This window comes from Meriones unguiculatus, chromosome X (assembly GCF_030254825.1).
Source record: "Meriones unguiculatus strain TT.TT164.6M chromosome X, Bangor_MerUng_6.1, whole genome shotgun sequence".
In the NCBI taxonomy this organism is placed as follows: Eukaryota; Metazoa; Chordata; class Mammalia; order Rodentia; family Muridae; genus Meriones; species Meriones unguiculatus.
Genome location: NC_083369.1, coordinates 20,257,872 through 20,278,563, shown reverse-complemented (window position 1 = coordinate 20,278,563; position 20,692 = coordinate 20,257,872). Strand labels below are relative to the sequence as shown.

The window sequence follows — 20,692 nt, the reverse complement described above, 5'->3', positions numbered from 1 at the left end:
AGGCATGGAGCTGTGTAGAGAGCAGGGTGTGGGAGAAAGATCCAGTTTTTCCTTTATTGAATAACAAACAGGAATTGAAAGCTAAAATGTTATTATACATACTCCTGCAGTGGGCTTTGGAGCTACATAAGGCCCCAGTTGCCAAGAAACATAGGCCTAACCTGTACCCTGTGTCGGCCATTAGCTGAAAGATGAAAGTAGAACCTTTAGCTTGGTGAAGAATGTCAGAGATAGTTATGGCTCTTCCAGTAGCTTAAGGGGTTTCCCTAAGTAGCTATTTCAAGAAATGTTAAAACTTTTTTGTAGATGCTTTTTCAGAAAGTCAACATGTTCTGTACCCTGCCTGTTCCTAAACCACTCTAAGCTGGGGATGGTACCCAGAGCCTCAGCCGTGGTAGGAAATTATTTTCATCACCAAGCGTGGACAGGGGTTCTGACTTGAGTTAGGGCTTTTAGGGAGTGTATAGCATCTGAAAGGATACACTGTTAGACTCAAAGCCTTCCATGAATCTACCAGCACAGCAGGCTTTTGCATTGGTTAATACAAAGGTGTCCCTACCACCATCACCACCAATGCTTCGTTCCTACAATGGCAAAGGCTAAAGATTTTCTAGCATACTGGAAAGTCAATGATAGAAGTGTCTTCAAGGAATTTAAACACGAATCAGGGATTTAAAAATGTGAGGATACACACCCCATGGTCTGGGGAGATGATGCCACAAGCTTTCAGTTCTAGTCTTTTAGAGTAGTTCTCACTTTATTGCATATGTTTTGGGAACTCACATACCATTGCTTTTTAAAGACTAGTTTTTCTACTAGAAAAAAAAAAAAAGGTTTGACAATAATAGTTCTTGTTTGGTCGTCCCCCCTGCAACCTCCAGGGTATGTACACACATTTTTACCTCTTTTTTTCCCACACACTTCCTTGGAATCTTTTTTCCCCTTGCGCCCCTAATCTAGTCTCCTGCTTTTGAAGTGCATTGAGATACTGAGACAGACAAAAGAGAAATGATTTACCCATGGATAAAGAACAGTTGTTAGTTCGGTGTAGATCAGTGTTTCCTGGAACATCATCATCTAGATTTTTATTAGGATCAAATCAGACTCCACTCCTTACCTGAATCAATGGTTGGGGAATAGGCCACAATCTATAGTGTTGACATAAGTGGGATTATTTTGGTGCAAAATGGAGTTTGGAATGTACTGGTAGACAGGTAAAAGCTGCCTAAAGACAGGTTCTAGGCACATGTCATTACTTAATTGGAACAATCTTAAGCAAATCATACCATTTTCATAAATCTGCAAGAAATTTACCTTTGAAACTTTAAAATATCATACTTAACAGGATAGATTTGAAAAGGCTCTTCAGGATCTGGGAAGATGGCTCAGTGAGTAGGTAGATGTGAGTGCTTGAGGACCTGAGTTCAAATCCAAAGCACCTGCATAAAAGTCAAGGCATGGCTGAGCACGGCTATAACCCTACCATCAGAGGAAAGGACACCTTTAATTCAAGAGCCTTCTGGGCAGCCAGATTAGCCAAAATGGTGAGATTCCAGTTCCCTGGTACAATCCTGTCTCAAGGCAGTAAGTTGGTGAGCAATACAGGAAAGCCCTTGAGGTTTCCTGCACTCTACATGTATACACACAGGCACATACCCCCACACATGTGCATTCACCGTACACTTACACTGTACACAAAACACACACACATGTTTTCTGGGGGAAAAATGGACCTGTAACTAAATTAAAATGAAAATTCTACATTGGATGCTATCTTCTAAGAGTGTGAAACAGAGCTTGATAAATGACAGGCCCTCAATAAATACTTAACTGAATGAACTTTTTTTTTCCTCGAGCATATCAGGTTTTATATGTGTGACTGGTAGCTACAGGCAAAACTTGTCTCAAAAGACAAGGAAATGATTTTTCCATGCGCACCTGTAATTCCAATTTTTGAACAACAGAGAGTGTGTTCTGTGTGTGTGTGTGTGTGTGTGAAGTTCAAGGCCAGTTTGAGATGCATCACAAGGCTCTCATCAAAAAGTAAGGGCTGATTCTGTACTTTGGTGGTAAAATGCTAACCTAGCATTTGTAAGATTTTTGGGTGTGATCAATAGAAAAGAACCATAAGAAGCAAACCCAAAACTGATAAATTTCAGGTGAACTCTAGGAGGGAAGGATGGGGATTTGTGTCCCATTGTTTATTTTACCATACAAGTTGAAAGGACATGTTTAATATTTCAGGAAAAAATTGGAGCGTGTATGCTTGTGTGCAATGACTTGTTGCTGATGTTCTTAAAGAAAGAGCCATTAATGATTAGTAGACAAATAGTTTATGCAATAAACAATTCATTGTCAATGATACAGCATTTTCATCACAATTTTAGGTGAAATAAAGCTCATGAAGAAGTCATAAGTATATTCATGCTAGTGGGAATATTGTATAAAGCATTGCACATGCGTTATATAGGACAGACAAATTTGGGGAAGGGCTATATTTTCACTCACCTCAGGTTGGCTCTGTATATTTTGTCATTGAGACTTACATTATGTTTGGGTCAAACAAGAAACCCAAAGTGGTTTTATAAAAAGTTTACAACCATTAAACAATACCATTTAATCCCACAAATGGATAAAACAAATTACTATAGCTTAATGATACACAAACCAGGACTAAAAATAGTCAGTCTGCCTATGTGTATAGCTAGCTATAATACAATAAATATCAAATATGCTGAGTCTTCACACAGGCATTGACTACTTTAGACAAGCAAGTTCTTTAAACACAAAACACTGGTTTTGTTTCTGATGAAAACTAACACTAGTGCCATTTTGGTTGAAGATTATGCACTCCTCAGTTTCATACCTGAAGAGAAGCAAACTAGGAGGAGGATGAGAAGGGTTAGGAGGAAACCTGAGCAGGGCTCTTTGGACAGCTTGGCATTACTTTCCCTGTGCAAATCCAAGCCTGATTTACAGAGCAAAACAAACTGTTATTGAAACTGTTGGCCCTCCAAAGGGCACTTATACAAAGCCACACACTTAGAGCACAGATAGAATGTTAACTGAGAGCCTCTTCACAATGAACTGTTCCGTATTAGAGGGAAACTGTAACAAAGATGAATAGATATTAATTTATTTTATAAAGGTTATTTATTAAAAAAGAAATAAAAGGTTGTAGAGAAGTAGTCTCTTAAAAACTAGAAGGGGTTGAGAGGGTAAGAGAGGGAAAGAAAAATCATGCCATACGTTTCATTACTTAGAAGAAAAGTTTTACAGACCATTTTCATAAGGCATCTGTCATTTTCCCTTCCATACCTGGTACCTTAAATGAGTTCAATAGTTCCATGTTACCTTTGAAAGGTTCCTTTTTCTTTGAGCTGTCTTATAGAAAGGGTGCCCTGGATTGACCATGCCCCTCCAGAATCACATTTCTCCTTAAGGTGGAAATGAAAACAACAACAATAATAAGGTCACAACAAGAAAACGAAAATCAGAAAATCCACAAAGTCTAAGGCCCGAACAGGCAGAGATTTGCTGTGAGGTCAGAAAATCAGTGAAGGAATTCAAATTACAAAGCACCTCTTACAGAATCCGTTGCTTCTTGAAATCCACACAGAACATTGTGCCTTAACTCCTGCTGTGTACTTGGAGGTAAGTATCCTGAAGGGCACACACTTAGCCCCTTGAAGGGTCTAACGAGGTCTCAATGCTCTTCTTTATTTGCTATTTTATAATTATAGACAAAATGGAAAAGTCAAGAAGTATGTAGATCTCAATATAAAAAAAAAATTCTCTAATGTAAGAACCAAAGTAGATTTATGCATCTATAATTATACAGCTCCATTAAAGATTCTTACATATGTTTTATTACTACTGACACTTTATAAAAATCCCATTAATAAGGACATAGTAAATTTAATAGGCAAAAGATAATCAGTGTTGCAGATTGTACACACAGTATTTGTGCATCTAACAATAAAGAGGCCTTGAAAACTGTATTTGTCTATAAACTACTACTGCCACTACTACTGCCCTTTGGAAATAAAAGCTCCCTCATGACCCCTGGGCTACTTTCCTGTGACACACAGTGCCACAAATATGGTGAAAATTAAGTACTAAACATAGTTTAAGATGAGTTTTGTATATTTGTTTCTATACAATCAGGAGAAAAAGAGATACAATTTGTATCAACAAAAGGTCATTTCTGGTTATTTGAGGCATTGCTCTTAGCTGCTTTGGTTCATACACATTTTATTAGCAGAGGAGATTGGCAATTCTTTCGTAGAAAGTAAAAAATACATACGCTAGCTTAAAAATATTCCCGCTACTGGGAGGAGCTTACAACCATTTTGAATTTTAAACATGAACATACTCCAGGTGAACTGCAGCTGACAAGACGAGTCTTGAGCTTCCCAGTAAATTGGGAAGGTAAAGGACACTGCGGTGTCACTGTTAAGAAGATGAACTGATTGGTACAAAGGCATTGGAGTATTCTGAGAGCGTCAGATACCCTGCTTTAGTCATGGGGCAGATTTAGAAGGTCCAGGAAGTTCAAAGTACTTGTGTGAGATAGCGAGCACTTTAGTGGCAACTGTCAGTTTATATGGACCTACTTGATAGAAAATATTGTTTGTTACAGGTTATCAGTATACTGGGGAATGAAACCATTAAAGGGTAGGATGAGATAATTGTGAAGCTGTGGCTAAGTGAATGTTGGTTCAGACATACTATTCGTCAACTTTCACAGAGAAAGCTGGAAAGCAGCATGTAAGCCATTATCAAACCACCAGAAACAACCCTGACTACAGCCTCACATTCAGAGCGTTTCACAGTAAGAAACATTTATAGGCAGTATTATACCTTCTCATGAAGAAACAAAAGGCCAAGGCCAGGCCTTCTCAACTCTCATGAAAAAGGACTGTAGAAGTTAGTAAGTTCCAGGCTCAGAAACTGTGAGCTGGTCATGGTTCAAAATGTTGAAATACACAATGGATTCAGAAAGGAGGGCCCATTTAGTGCATCATTGTGAAAAAAAAAAAAAAGTGCCGCTCTTAGAGGCATATAGCTATAAGTGATTCTACCCAGAGTAAGATTCAAATTGTGCAAATGGTGCTGCCTGATCCTAAAGCCATACCTTTTTAAAAAAATGCATCTCAGAATGATCTAACAACCAGTGCACCCTCTTTGCATCGATTTGAAGTGCATAATAGAGCACTTCCCCTTTGGAAGCTGTTTTTTGCCATCTTGAAAATACCCTGGTTTTGTTTCCTAAAGAAATTCTGCTCTACCAGTTTCTGATCTTATTGCTCAAAGGGTGGACAGCAGGAGAGAGTGGCTTGCACTCTCTTCCACTACACTTTGTCCTGTAATGTTGAATTGGTTAGAACTTTCAACTTTGTTATCCCTTACTGCCATCCCTTCTGGGGTAAGGGAAGCCGATTCTGCTAGTAAGTCCCTTGGTCTGGTCCAGCTCGTTAGGTCTTGTGTATTATATATATACTAAGTGTTGAACATGAGCTTATTAGCTACAGAAAGCTTCAGTTGGACCCCTAATTTGCTAAAATGAAGAGACTTGAAAGCTAAGATGGTTAATAAATATGGTCAAGTAAAAAATACATAAGAGAAATACAGCTGATTTACTCTGGTGCTTAAGAAAGCAAACTTTAAATATCAGCATGTGATTTGACTTTGGAATCTAACTGAAACTATAAAATGTGACAAAATCAAGTTGTACTTGTGTTCTATACAGGTGAAAACTATAGGCCGTATAGAGCTTACCGTCTCATTATCACTCTAGAAAAGTTGATACCAGAGATACAAACACATCTCAAACCAAATATATAAATTCATGCATGCAGTAGAATTGCTAAGAGGAGGGTTCAACTATGTCTCTAGAAGCTTCAATGTGACCCTATACTTGATTAAAGATATTGAATGATCAGATAGCCATGCAATAAAATCTGTTTACTTTTAGTTTTAAATATCTCTTATTTAAAAATAATATCTTAAAAGGTTAATTCACAGTACAATCTGATCCTCATGTATTTGCTTTCTAAATTGGACAGATGGTCCATACTTTATAATATGGAATGTGTGATTAAGGAAAACAAGAAATGCTAGCTGGGTGTATTGTCACATGCCTTTAATCAGAGCACTCTGCAGGCAGAGGCAGGTGGATCTCTGAGTTCAAGGCCAATTTGGTCAACAAAGCAAGTTTCAAGAAAGTCAGGGCTACAAAGGAGAGACCCTGTCTCTAAAATCACTAAAGAAGAAAAATGGAAAGAAAACAATGGTAAAGAAATCCTTTGGGGTTTCTTGCACTTGGGCTTCATAGGTTTTGTCCTCCATTACTTTCACGCTCCAGTGGAAAAGGGCTTGGGCCATTGGGCCAGAGAACTTAGGTGTGTGTCTTGACTTGGTCATTTGCTAACCTGAAGCTTCATTTCCTTCTCTATAAAACCAGATCTTACTGAGATCTATCTCACAGAGTTGTTGCTATGTACTTAAATGATATAAATATTCTGTAATTTTAAAAGCACAACACAAATTGTTACTTACTAGAATTATAGTATCAATGTGTTAATAGTATTCATATTTATGTAACGGAATACGTTCTATGCCAGGTCAACGTGCAGCCCTAAGCTTGGCAACAATCAAGGCTGCCAGTTGCTGAGCATCTGCCGTGTGGGGATTCTTCTCCATCACTGCAAGAACAATGTTAGAAGGGAAGATGTTGCAGAGGTTCTTGTACGTCTGATATTGGTGCTCTGGTATCGTATGCTCCCTGGAATCATTGCACATTCCAACCCAAGGATTCCTCCAAATCTGCTCCATTTTTTCCGGCATGCTCCTTACCATGACTGGTTCATAACATGGTTGCATGAGGCTGTTACCTAAGGGATAGGAGTGGTATCCATAGGAGTCGGCTGTACAAGGCAAAGGGTCCCAGCTAGCATGCTGTTCCCTGCACAGAGGAGGTCTCCTCTGCCTCATGGGATTGCTGTCATAGAGGCGGGAGTCAGAAACGCTGTCCATCCGAGTCATCACCAGAGCACGGCCTGGCTGGGAGGGTCCCACAGAATGGATATTGGGAGGCATGGTGTAGTCTCCAGGACAGCTAGAGTGTGCTCCAGTTGCTGGGTTTTGGGTATGCACAGCTAAGTGAGGGACTGACTGCTTGTGGGGTGCTTGCTTGGAATCTTCTGAACCATAACTTTGTGCTCTCGCTAAGGCTTCATGGTAACCATGGGAAAAAGGCTGAAGATGGTTATGAGATGCTGAGCGATGCAGCTTCAAAGTGCCTTCGGGATGGGCATCAGCTACAGCCAAATACAAGTTGTTGTAGGAGGAATAGTTGTCATTCCTGGTATGGCTCATGTGACTGTCGGGACGGAGGCTGGGATTCCGAACATATACCCCCTGGTTTGCTTCAGCCATGTAATACTCATGATTATGCATGCTGTTGATGTTCAATTTGGAGAAGTCGCTTAACATTGAATAGTAGTCATGGTCCCCCATGTTCTCAAACTTTGGATATTGCTCAGTATAGTTAACAGAGGTGCCATGGCTGTTGGTAACCAGGATAGGAGGGTATTGCATGCTGACCATGTGTTCCAAAGAGGCCTTCTGATGGGGGAAATGGGAGGACCCTGGCACTGGGCTGCTGGCTGAACGGGTGTTGAGTGCCCCCACTGCATGGCTTTTGGAGGGAGTAATTGTAGGGACACTTAAAGCGGTCACAAGTGAAGGGACAGAACTGGCCTCAGGTTTACGGGCAATGGATAGCCACTCTTCAGGCTCCACAGCTACAGAACGGATGCTGGGATCTGACTGGCGCTTGGAGGCGACACGTTTGACCTCTGAGGTTATCTCACCTTTGGCAGTAGACATCCCTGTGCCACATTTGGCCAGGGTGTCTTCGCTCATTATTTTCATTGTGGACAGTTTGGCACTGATTCGGAGCTCATCAGCCACCGAACGCTGGGGTTGGTTGGCCCGCTCCGGGTGATAGTATTTGCACTTGTGGCCGTAGGTACATTTTTTGCCTGAAAAATAATGCCTTGGAGTAAGACTTTCTCTTCAAAGTGGTGTAACCCTCTGTGCCAGAAATTGTCCTAACAATCTGGTCACTCAGGTTAGGGTTATACTGTTTGGGCTTAACCCTCCACAAAGATGAGAGACAGACAACACCAAGGAGTCACCACACACTTGTGAGGGAAGAGGGAGTAAGTGGAAAGCTTCAGAGGAAATTGCAGTGGAAGAGCTAAGACTTGAGCTGTTGACTAGCCTTAGTGTTCTGGTGAGGGACAACTTTCCTTAGGCATAATCTGTATGTGGAGGCAGCCTAGACAGACAGAGAGCAGAATGATGCAGTGCAAAGAGCACAAGTTTAGAAGCCAGTGAGAACCGAGTTTCAAGTTCAGCTATGTACTTTGCTGGCTGTGTGACCTGGACAAGTGACTATTTTCTAAGGCTCATTTTCCTCTTTGGTAAACAAGGTTCATAACCATGTCTATATTAAAGGATTATTGTAAAGATGAAATGAGACAGCACACATGAAAATTCTCTGATCTGAACATGAGTCAAGGACAAAAAACAAGAAACCAAAAATACCCCTCAACTAGGGATTAGTCATTAAACTCAGACATCCCAAATAGCCAGCATTTGCATTGTTAGGCTCACCAACTTTGTAGCAGGAATTTTTGGTAAGAGCGCAATACTTAAGAAAACTACATTTTAAATATACAAATGAAAACGAAATTTGGAGGCAGAATACAAATGGTATAATCAGTTGTCAGAAAGTATAGTCACCTGCCTGAGAAGCATGATCTTGTTTGGGGTCAATATTAGGATTTTGGAACCAAACCTGCATCTGGGTTGCCCAGTAACCTATGATGTCATCACGTGTTGCCTGCCAGATGTACACACCTGGAAGGCGAAGTTACCTTACTCCTTAAAGGTACCAGCCAACCCATGGTCTCTCTTGGCCCCTCTTGGTCCCTTCTCTCTTACTCCCCTTCTCTTGGCCCCCTCCCTTATTTCTTTCGGGGTGCCCCTCTCTCTTTTCCCCCATCATGTCCTGTGCTCCCTTCTCTCCCTATCTTCTCCTCCAGCTAATAAACCTCTTTCATATAGAAGATCTGTTGAAATCGTCATATGATTTCATTCGTCCCCTTATCGTCAATTCTTTGGAATTGCCCCTTCTGCGTCCATAGACTGTATAGTTTCTGCTTGTTCTTACTCGGGACTTAGGAGTCTAGAGCACATGTTATTAAGTGACAACTTGGTAGGTTAACAAGTGACAATTAATCCCCCTTCTGATTCTAGTTACCTTTTCCTCATGCAGTTTCTAAATTGTTTCTTTGTGTACCTAACTGAGAGTACATAAAGACAAAGATTTTCACTCTCAGAATGTAGACATACTAAGATTTCTCACTTGAAAGAGAAATCATAAGGGAAAATTACTGAAATAGTCACTATGTTTTCCTTAGTACAGACCTTAATTCAGGCCATAAGTACTCACCATAAGGACATGGTTGCTTTTTATGCTCAGGAACAACAGGTCGCTTTCTTAAGAAATTCTCAAGGCTTGGACCATGGCGTCCTAAAGGATCATCTGGAGGCATAAATCTGAAAGCAAGCCAAAAGAAAGTAGTAGTGTTTCTTTGTCTCTACCACAGTTTATAAGAATTTAGGCCTTCCTTCTCCCTTGCCAGTACTGTAGGCATAACATTCTAATTGTGTTTTCTAGCTTTCATCTGTCTTCTATTAAGACATCATTTCTTCCTTTTGTTTCTATTTGATCACACAAAAAGGATTATTTCGCTGTGCATCATTCTTTCATGGACTATATGCTCCAGTCAGACAGACAAGAATATTGGTTTCCCCAGTACACCAGCCACTTCCATACCTTCTTAGATTTATTCATAGTGTCCCTTTCACATGTCATACTCAGTAGCCCTCTTTATTCTGTAAAATTAATTTCAAAAGACAAAGCAACTTTTAACATCCTGTCATTATTCCTCTCTCCCCTAACTCTACCTTTCCTCTCATATACTTTGAGCCCCTAGAGAGTGAGTCCTGCTTTCTATTCAGTCTTTTATCTTGATAGCAACCAGCACAATTCATGGTATACAGTAAGTGTTCAATATATGTTTACTGAAATGTAATTCATCAGTATCAGTAATTTGTACATAACTGTTTAGAGCTTACTAGAAATAAACTCACTTATCATTCACAAAAGAATACATCAGCAACCGCTCCTCTATAAACTTCTTCCATTCTGGCTTTTCAATTTGAAGGTCTCGGTAGTTATCATTGGACACAATGATGCCATCAGAATCAAAAGCCAATTTGACTATGAACCGGTCATCATAGCAGACCACCCTTCTGCCTTGGACCCTTCGGGATGGTGTGAAGACGAGAATCTTTTCCTTCTCCAGTTTTCGTAGAATATCTTGATCTATCAAAATATGTTTATGCCACATTGTAGAAATCATTTTTGTAAATTAATGCTTAACCCCATATCACCACAACAAGAGTTAGTACCAGCTAAATCTTTTATTTGTGCTTTGTGAACAAGTGTGCTACTTTTCTGGCTGTAACATCAAATAAAATTGTGACCTTAGATTTGCCATCTTTTCTTTCACACCTTAGTTTTTCTTTCAGTAAAACAGATAACAAAACAAAAGGGAAAAAAAAACCCACACAATTCTACATTTAGACACATTTAACTTTTAAAACCTATCACAAATAGTAATAATTAATACCTGATATAACATGTTTTTTGTTTTTTGTTTTTGGTTTGAGACAGAGTGCCACTGTGTAGCCAAGGCTAGGCTGGGGCCTCAGATTCTTCTATGTCAATGCCCCAAGTGCTGGGATAACAGATGTGTGCCAACACATTCAGCTTACCCTAGCTCTTTTGTTTTGTTTTATTTTGTTTTGAGACAGGGTTTTTCTGTTTCACCTTGGCTATCCTGGCTGGGTTCACTTTATAGACCAGGGTGGCCTTGAACTCCCAGTGATCTGCCTGCCTCTGCCTCTTTAAGTTCTGGGAATAAAGGCATGCACCACCATGACCAGTTTGCCCTAGCATTCATGGAATTTGTTTTGCCCTTTGTCTGGAGCATCAGATTGTTTGTTATTCCTGTGGTGCTGGACTTGAAACCCAGACTCAAGAGCATGGTTGGCAATTCTCAGCCACTGATCCATATCCTCAACACTAGCCTGGCTTCCTGACTATTGAAATTCAGAATTAGCAAAGGCTATGTCTGTCAGGAGAGTAAACCATCACTTATGAAAATTTTGTGTTTGACCTTTACCTGAAAGAGGGACAAAACTCAGGTGGGTCACGAAGCTATAGCTTTTAAGTAGTGTGTATGTGTGTGTGTCTGTCTGTGTATGGGTGTGTGTGTTGACATCATGACACATGTGAAGGGGTCAGAAGGCAACTTGTGGGAGTTAGTTCATATCACAATTTGGTTCCCAAGGATTAAACTCAGGTTCTCAGATTTGGCAGCAAGTACCTTTACCTGCTGAGCCATCTTACTGCTCATTTTGGACCCAGTTGTTTAGGAGAGAAAACTTGCTTACTGGGATTGAAGAGTACTGAACTCTGCTCTCACAATGGGGCTTGGGCCTGCTCTGCAGATGTAGACATCTCTACACAGAGCTCAACCATCTACCCACTGAACTTTCTGAGTAGTTGTGTCAGGAATAACATGGTAACTAAGAGACTGGGATCTGTATGCTCTTCGGTGCTATGCAGAGCTTGTCCTATGTGTACTTGAAATGTCGTGACTAAGCTGCCAGCACAGGGCACACAGCACAATTCTTGTGAAATTTTGGCACCTTTATTCTTGTGAGCTCTCTTCTTCCATAAAGAAATATTTAAAAGTTCATTTTATCCAATTAAGTGTGTTCTTGCACGTTTATTGTTATCATCTATTTTCTTCTTATGGGAAAAGAACAAAAATGAAAACCTTTTTGTGGAGCTGTGATCACTCCTAGGCTCCAAGCCTTCTTTGCCTCAGACACTGATTGGTTCTTACTGTTTTTGTGTTTTTTCTACTCTCTGTTACCCCTAACTTGAAAACCCCACAGTTGTTTCTATGATACAAAAAAGATTTCATGTATATCACGTAACCTTTAGTTTCTTAAAATTAAATCAGTCACATTCATAACCATATTTAGTCCCTATTGTCTGAAATCTGTGATCAAACAGGCTGCCCTGGTACTCACTATATAACACATCTTAGCCTCAAAGTCACCATCCTCTTGCCTCAGTCTAGTGAGTATTGGGATTGCAGGTGTGCATCACCATTTCCATAAGAAAAATGTTCCATTTTTCCAACTATGTGCTTTATGGCTTCCCAAAGGGAAGTTTTTATTTAACTCTAATATACCACAAAGCAAGGATGGTTTCATATGGATCACTTTTTAAAAATGTACTCACTAAAAGACAATTTAAGCACACTTAAAAAAAAAAAAAAACAGTTATCTAAACTGGGACCATCTGCCTGTCTCCAAATTATCTTTTTTACCTTTTACTCTTGAGGCAAAGTTTTTTTTTTTAATCAATTTAAGATAATACCTGTAATTGGTGCATCAGGACGGGATTGCTCTTTTCTCCATGCTGGTACAAATACAGTGATATCTTTGTGGCCTTTGTCTAAAAACCAATCCACAGCAAGTTGTATTCCTCTGCAGGAGAATTCTTCTTTATTCCCATGACTTCAGAAACATTAGAGAACAAGAGACAAAACAGTTAATAATAGACAGCAAAAAGAAAAACTTCACTAGCACCTTTCTCAGTCTGAGATTAATGACAGATTTTTTTTTTCCTTTTACATGTTTTTTTTGAGACATGGTTGCACTACCTAGCATAGGCTGGTTTGAAACTCACTGTCTAGAGGCTGGCCATCGCAAATGCTAAGATTAAAGAGTACCAACATGATTTCTGGCTAACATTTTCTTTCTTGATGATGCCAAATATATATATTCCAAGTGCAGATGATCAAACTTAGGACCTCCACAAGCTTGCTACTATTAAGTCCTACCTCTATGCTAAAGAATCCAGTTTAAAAGAGAAAACTGTATTGTTTTTGTTTTATCGTTGTATTATTATACACTTCACTCAATGCCAAGGGTATTTAATAACAACTCACAATCTACAGCAGAGATGAAAACTACTGTTAGTTTCATTTCCTCCTTTCTGTTTCTCTTGCCACCTTTGCTCAAAGATTTGGGTATTCAGAACAGATTGGAAAAGAAGGGTACTTTTCAGAGATTTATATAAAGTTCACATGAAGATAGTTAATGAGAAACTTCAACACATGCACACACTCGTGCATGCAGACACACACGTGTGCCTATGCACACCATGTCAAATTCATGGCCTTACGAATGTTAGAGGATTCTCCTATGTGCCATACTCCTAGCCATTAAGCACATATATTCGGCTTAAAATGACACTGGCAGTCAAAATGACAAATAAAAATGCTCTTCTATGTTGAAAATCTCCAAAGTCAAGCATTTCTTTTATCATCAGAACATGATGCAATAAGTTGAAAAACAATCTATTTCTACAAACATTGTGCAAAATTATGTGCAAATTAAAATTATTTGCAAATGTGCAAAATTAAAAACTCAGGAAATCGGTGGTAGAATCCAGCCAGGCTGCCTGCCCTTCCTCATTCCCTTCCTTCATTAAAATGAGCAAATATATGATGGAGTGTTGGGAAAGACAGAAGAACAAAGCAGTAAGTACGTTGTGGAGAAAGGTGGAACTAGAGACAGGCTTAGGTAGAGACAAGAGTGAGAGGGTCCTGAGGTCAACAGCGGAGCATGCCACTGCCCAGTAAGGTCAGCCAGGCCACATACAACAGCCCTGATATTTTGTAGTTGCAGACTCAGCCCCTGTGTGTACCACTCAGCTGCAGATTGCCCTGCTTCTGGGTAATAATGGAGGCCTGAGATGAGGAATGGTTCACTTCCTGGATTGGACCTCCTCAAAGGACCACTGTAGTCCATGATGCTGCTAGAGACCATGTTGATGTCTGTGATCCATCCTGCTGCCCCAGGCCATGACTGGTCCTTATACTGCTGGAAGCTGGTGTTGATGTCTATGGCCCATGTTATCACACAAGGCCCTCAGGATATCTGTGGTTGGTGTTGCATCCAGAAGCCATAGTGATGTCTCTGGGCTGTGCTGACACCTGAGGATATCTTGATGTCAGTGGTCCTTCTGCAGCTGGGGGCCATGTTCGTGGTCTTTGGTGTTGCCAGAACCATGTGAAAGCCCATCATTTCTACTCCCTCTTACTGTAAAGAACAAGGAAACTACTTTTTCAGTGATATCCATGCTGGAGACACCCAATTGAGAAAGAGAGACATGGAAGGCATATGTGACAACCCCTAACCCCACCTCCCATCCCCCAAAAGTAACAGCCTAAACAGGAAGCCATTGAAGAGAACTCTTAAAAAGTGTGATTGCGGGGGTCAGGGGGTGGGGTGGGGTGGGGTGGGGTGGGGTGGGGTGGGGTGGGGTGGGAGCTAGAGAGATGGCTCAGAGGTTAAGAGCACTGGCTGTTCTTCCAGAAGTCCTGGGTTCAATTCCCAGCAGCAACATGGTTGCTCACAAACATCTATAATGAGATCTGGTGTTCTCTTTTGGTGTGCAAGCATACAAGCAGGCAGAGCACTATACATAATAAATAAATAAATAAATAAATAAATAAATAAATAATTTATAAAGTAAGTGTGATAGGGATTTTGAAGTGCAGGTGTCCACAATTGATGGCTTCTACTGTTCTGGTTTTGTTAATGCAGCCATTTGTAGTAGACAATGTTTTCCAGTAGACTTCTGGTCTTCTGGCTCTCAGAGTCTTTCTGCCTCCTCTCTGTGGTGTTGCCTGAGCCATAGACTCAGGATCTGTGAGGTAGGTGTATCTGTTGGGGCTGGAGTCCCCAGGATCTATTAATCTTTACATTGTCCTGCCACTTTGTTAGAACAGCGTAACTACTTACCACATTTTAAATCTTATCCTTAAACCCTCAGTTAACCGGAACTTCCATTCCTCATCAAATATTCTTTCTTTTCGAGCAAATGGAGACCATCACAAAAAGCCACAACTGATCACAATGCAGGGCTTTTAAAAATATCTATCTATCTATCTATCTATCTATCTATCTATCTATCTATCTATCTATCTATAGTTGAGATTATTATAATCTCTTGCCATCTACTTTTTGTGGGTGCTATTTTAAAATTCTTTAAAATATTTTTTTTTATTTTTATTACAGTTTATTCACTTTGTATCCCAGGTGTAGCACCCTCCCTCATTTCCTCCCAATCCCGCATTCCCTCCCTCATCTCTTCCCATGCCCCTCTCCAAGTCCACTGAGAGGAGAGGACATCCTCTCCTTCCATTTGACCCTAGCCTATCAGGTCTCATCAACACTGACTGCATTGTCTTCGTCTGTGGACTGGCAAGGCTGCTCCCCCCCCCGCCCTCGAGGGGGAGGTGGTCAAAGAGCCAGCCACTGAGTTCATGTCAGAGATAGTCCCTGTTTCCCTTACTAGGGTACCCACTTGGATACTGAGCTGCCATGGGCTACATCAGAGCAGGGGTTCTAGGTTATCTCCATAAATGGTCCTTGGTTGGAGTACCAGTCTCAGAAATGCCCCCGGTGTCCAGAATTTTTTGGTTCTGTTGCTCTCCTTGTGGAGCTCCTGTACCCTCCAGGTCTTTCATGTCCCACTTCTTTCATAAGATTCCCTGTACTCCGTCCAAAGTTTGGTTATGAGTCTCAGCATCTGCTTTGATAGCCTGCTGGGTACAGTGTTTCAGAGGCCCTCTGTGGTAGGCCTCTGTCTTATTTCCTGTTTTCTCACTTTTCCAATGTCCATCCCATTTGCCTTTGTGAATGAAGATTGAGCATCTCAACCAGGGTCCTCCTTCTTGCTTACCTTATTTAGGTGTACAGATTTTAGTATGTTTATCCTATACTATATGTCTAATATCCATTTATAAGTGTGTATAAACCATGTGTGTCTTTCTGCTTCTGGAATACCTCACTCCAGATGATGTTTTCTAATTCTTACCATTTGCTTGCAAATTTCATGCTTTCCTTGTTTTTAATTGCTGAGTAGTATGCCATTGTGTAAATGTAACACAATTTTTGTATCCATTCCTCAGTTGAGGGACATCTTGGTTGTTTCCAGATTCTGGCTATTACAAATTAAGCTGCTATGAACATGTTTCAGCAAATGTCCTTGTTGTGTACTTGAACATATTTTGGCTATATATTTTGGAGTGGTATACCTGGATCTTGAGGTAGCACTATTCCTAGTTTTTTGATGAAACCATAGATTGATTTCCAAAGTGTTTGTACAATGTTACATTTCCACCAACAATTGAGGAGTGTTCCTCTTTCTCCACGTCCTCTACAGCTTGTGTTGTCACTTGAGTTTTTGATCTTAGCCATTCTGATGGGTGTGAGGTGAAATCTTAGTGTTGTTTTGATTTGCATTTCCCTGATGACTAAGGATGTTGGACATTTCTTTAAGTGTTTCTCTACTATTCAATATTCCTCTACAGGGAATTCTGTTTAGCTCTTCACGCTATTTTTTAAATTGGATTACTTGATTTGTTGCTTTTTAACTTCTTTAATTCTTTATATATTCTGGATATTAGCCCTCTGTCAGACATAGGGTTGATAAAGATCCTTTCTTAGTCTGTAAGCTGTCATTTTGTTGTGGTGGGTGTCCATTGCTTTACAGAAGCTTTTCAGTTTCATGAGGACCAACTTACTGATTGTTGATCTTAGAGCCTGTGCTGTTGGTGTTCTGTTCAGGAAGTTGTCTCCTGTACCAAAGAGTTCAAGGATCTTCCCCAGTTTTTTCTTCAAACTGATTTAGTGTGTCTGGTTTTATGTTGAGGTCTTTGATGTATGTGGACTTTAGTTTTGTGCAGGGTGATAAATATGGATCTTTTCTCATTTTCCTGCATGTACACATCCAGTTCAACCAGCACCATTTGTTAAAGATGCTATCTTTTTTCCATTGTGTAATTTTGGCTTCTTTGTCAAAAATCGATTATCCTTAGGTATGTGGGTTTATTTCTGGGTCTTTTATTCAATTCCATTGATCCACCATTCTGCTTCTATGCCAGTAACATGCAGTTTTATTATTATTATTATTATTATTATTATTATTATTATTATTACTCTGTAATACCACTTGAGAGCAGGGATGTAGATACCTCCAGATGATCTGTTGTTGTACAGGATAGTTTTGGCAATTCTAGTTTTTTTTTTTCTTTTTTCCATATGATGGTGACAATTTTTCTTTCAAGGTCTGTAAAGAATTGTGTTGGTATTTTGATGGGAATTGCATTGAATCTGTAGATTGCTTTTGGCAGGATGGCCATTTTCACTATGTTAATCCTACCGATCCATGAGCAGGGGAGATCTTTCCATCTTCTGATACCTTCTTCAATTTCTTTCTTCAGAGACTTGAGGTTTTTTTTCAAACAGGTCTTTCACTTGCTTGGGTAGAGTCACACCAAGGTACTTTATGTTATTAGTGGCTATTGTGAAGGGTGTTGTTTCCCTAATTTCTTTCTCAGCCCTTTTGTCTTCCATATCTCCTAAAATCTTATCGTGGTTCTACAGCATGAACTTTGTTGCTTCAGGTTATAAAGTAACTTTAAAATTAATTTCGTATCCAGCCATTTTGCTGAAGGTTTATCAGCTGAAGGAATTCTCTGGTTGAATTTTGGGGGTCACTCTGTATATATCATATCATATCATATCATATCATATCATATCATATATCATTTGCAAATAGTGATATTTTGACCTCTTCCGTTCTGATTAGTATCCCCTTGATCTACTTATTTGTCTTACTGCTCTATCTAGGGATTCAAGTGCTATGTTGGAGAGATACGGACAGAGTGAGCAGCTTTGCATTGTCCCTGATTTCAGTGGGATTGATTTAAGTTTCTCTCCATTTACTTTGAAGTTAGCTATAGGCTTGCTGTATATTGTCTTTACTATTTTTAGGTATGTGCCTTGTATCTCTGATTTCTCCAAGACTTTTAAACATGAATGGGTGTTGAATTTTGTGAAATGCTTTTTCGGCATCTAAGGAGATTATCATGAGTATTTTCTACTTCAGTTTGTTTATATAGTGGATTACACTGATGGATTTCCTTATATTGTACCATCCCTGCATGTTTGGGATGAAGCCTACTCGGTCATGTTGGATAATATCATCTATGTGTTCTTAGATTCGATTTGCAAGTATCTTTTTTTGTGAGTATTTTTATATCAATTTTCATAAGCAGGACAGGTCTGAAATAAAAATAAAACAAAACAAAATTTCCTGACACAAAACATGCAGGAATCTGAGACAAAACAAAAAGACCAAACCTAATAATAACAGAAATAAAGGAAGGTGAATAATCCCAGCTCAAATGCCAGGAAAACATGTTTTTAAAAATCATAGAAGAAGAAAAAAATCATGGAAGAAAAGGCTTCCAAACAAACAAACAAACAAAAAGGATATGCTATAAAGTTACAAGAAGTATACAGAACACCAAATAGAATACGTCAGAAAAAAAGGTTCCCTTGTCACATAATAATAAAAACATTAAACATATAAAACAAAGAAAGATTATTAAAACTGTAAGACAAAAAGACCAAGTAACCTATAAAGGCAAACCTATTAGAATTACAATTAATTGCACCTGCTTTCTCATTGGAGATACTAAAAGCCAGGAAGACCTGGACAGGTATATTACATACTCTAAGAAACCAAGGTAGTTAGTCAAGACTACTATACCCAGCAAAATTTTCACTCACCCATAGACGAAGAAAACAAGGTATTCTATAACAAAGTCAAGTATAAACAATACCTATCTATAAATCCAGATCTACAGAAAGTCCTAGAAGAAAAATCTCAACCCAAGGTGGTTAATTATACCCATGAAAATACAGGAAATAAATAAACTAACACAAGCAAATCCAAAAGAAGGGAAGTACACACACACACACACACACACACACACACACACAATACCACAGCTAACATTAAAATGACAGGAATCAAAAATGATTGGTCATTGATATCTCTCAGTATCAATGGTCTCTATTCCCTAATAAAAAGATAAAAACTACAAAATGGATATGAATACAGGATCCTTTGTGCTGCTGCATCCAAGATATACACCTTAACATCAAGGATAGACTTTACCTTCAGGTAAAATGTTTAAAAAAGGTATACCAAACAAATTGACCAATAGACAAGCATATATATATATATATATATATATAAATGTATTGCTAATCAAAACAGGTGGGAAGGACCCTACACATTCACCAAAGGAAAAAATCTACCAGGATGACATTTCAATTCTTAACAACATCTGTGCCGCAAATACAATGTCTTACATGTTTGTAAAAGAACCACTTCTACAGCTTAAATCACATATTTACTCTCACACACTGTTAGCAAGACACTTCAATACCTCACTCTCCACAATGGATAGGTTATACGGAAAGAAATTAAACAAAGAAATGTTGGAGATAACAGACATTGTGTTCTTCGTGTGTATAGATTTCATTATGTTTATTATATCTTATAGGACTATCATGTGTGTCTTTCTGCTTCTAGGATACCTCATTCAGAACGATCTTTTCTAGATCCCACCATTTGCCTGTAAATTTCGTGATTTCCTCATTTTTTATTGCTGAGTAGTATTCCATTGTGTAAAAATACCACAATTTCTGTATCCATTCCTCTGCTGAGGGACATCTGGGTTGTTTCCAGGTTCTGGCTATTACAAATAAAGCTGCTACAAACATGGTTGAGCAAATGTCCTTGTTGTGTACTTGAGCAAATTTTGGGTATATACCTAGCAGTGGTATAGCTGGATCTTGAGGAAGCACTATTCCTAATTATCTGAGAAAGCACCAGATTGACTTCCAAAGTGGTTGTACCAGTTTACATTCCCACCAGCAATGGAGGAGGGTTCCCCTTTCTCCACAACCTCTCCAGCATGTGTTGTCACTTGAGTTCAATCCTCACTTAGAAAGACAAATGGCAGGTGCATTGGATGTAGGGGAAAACAAGTAACAGGACAGGAGCCTACCGCAGAGGGCCCCTGAAAGACTCTACTTAGCACTGTATCAAAGCAGACACTAAGACAGATAAACAAAACTTTGGCAGAGTGCAGGGAATCATAAGAAAGAAGGGGGAGTTAGTATGATGTGGAAAGGATAGGAGCTCCACAAGGACCAAATGTATCTGGGCACAGGGATCTTTTCTGAGACTGACACTCACCAAGGACCATGTGTGGATATAACCTAGAACCTCTGCTCGGATGAAGCCCGTGGTAGCTCAGGACCAACTGGTTTCCTATAGCAAGGGGAACAGGGACTATTTCGGACAGGAACTCAATGGCAGGCTCTTTGACCTCCCCACCCCCCAAGGGAGGAACAGTCCTTTCTAGGCCACAGAGGAGGACTTTGCAGCCAGTCCTGAAGATACCTGATAAAACAGGGTCAGATGAAAGGGGAGGAGCTCCTCTCCTATCAGTGGATTTGGAAAGGGGCAGGGAGGAGATGAGGGAGGGAGGGAAGGAGGGAGGGAGGGTTTGGGAGAGAATGAGGGAGCGGGATG

At 39.7% G+C, this 20,692-nt stretch overlaps 1 protein-coding gene across 4 annotated transcripts in view; it reads right to left on the bottom strand.

Annotated features, from left to right (window-relative positions):
• Positions 1 to 2,314: 2,314 nt before the first annotated feature.
• Positions 2,315 to 20,692, bottom strand: part of Zc3h12b (zinc finger CCCH-type containing 12B) — a 231,871-nt gene continuing 213,493 nt past the window's right edge. For all 4 annotated transcript variants that reach the window (XM_060375016.1, XM_060375017.1, XM_060375019.1 and 1 more), the window contains 4 exons: positions 12,599 to 12,738; positions 10,231 to 10,465; positions 9,527 to 9,633; positions 2,315 to 8,048 (listed from right to left, as the gene is read on the bottom strand). In XM_060375016.1, the coding sequence (XP_060230999.1) occupies positions 6,628 to 8,048; positions 9,527 to 9,633; positions 10,231 to 10,465; positions 12,599 to 12,738 (1,903 nt within the window). In that variant the 3' untranslated portion in view covers positions 2,315 to 6,627. The remainder of the gene's footprint in view (positions 8,049 to 9,526; positions 9,634 to 10,230; positions 10,466 to 12,598; positions 12,739 to 20,692) is intronic.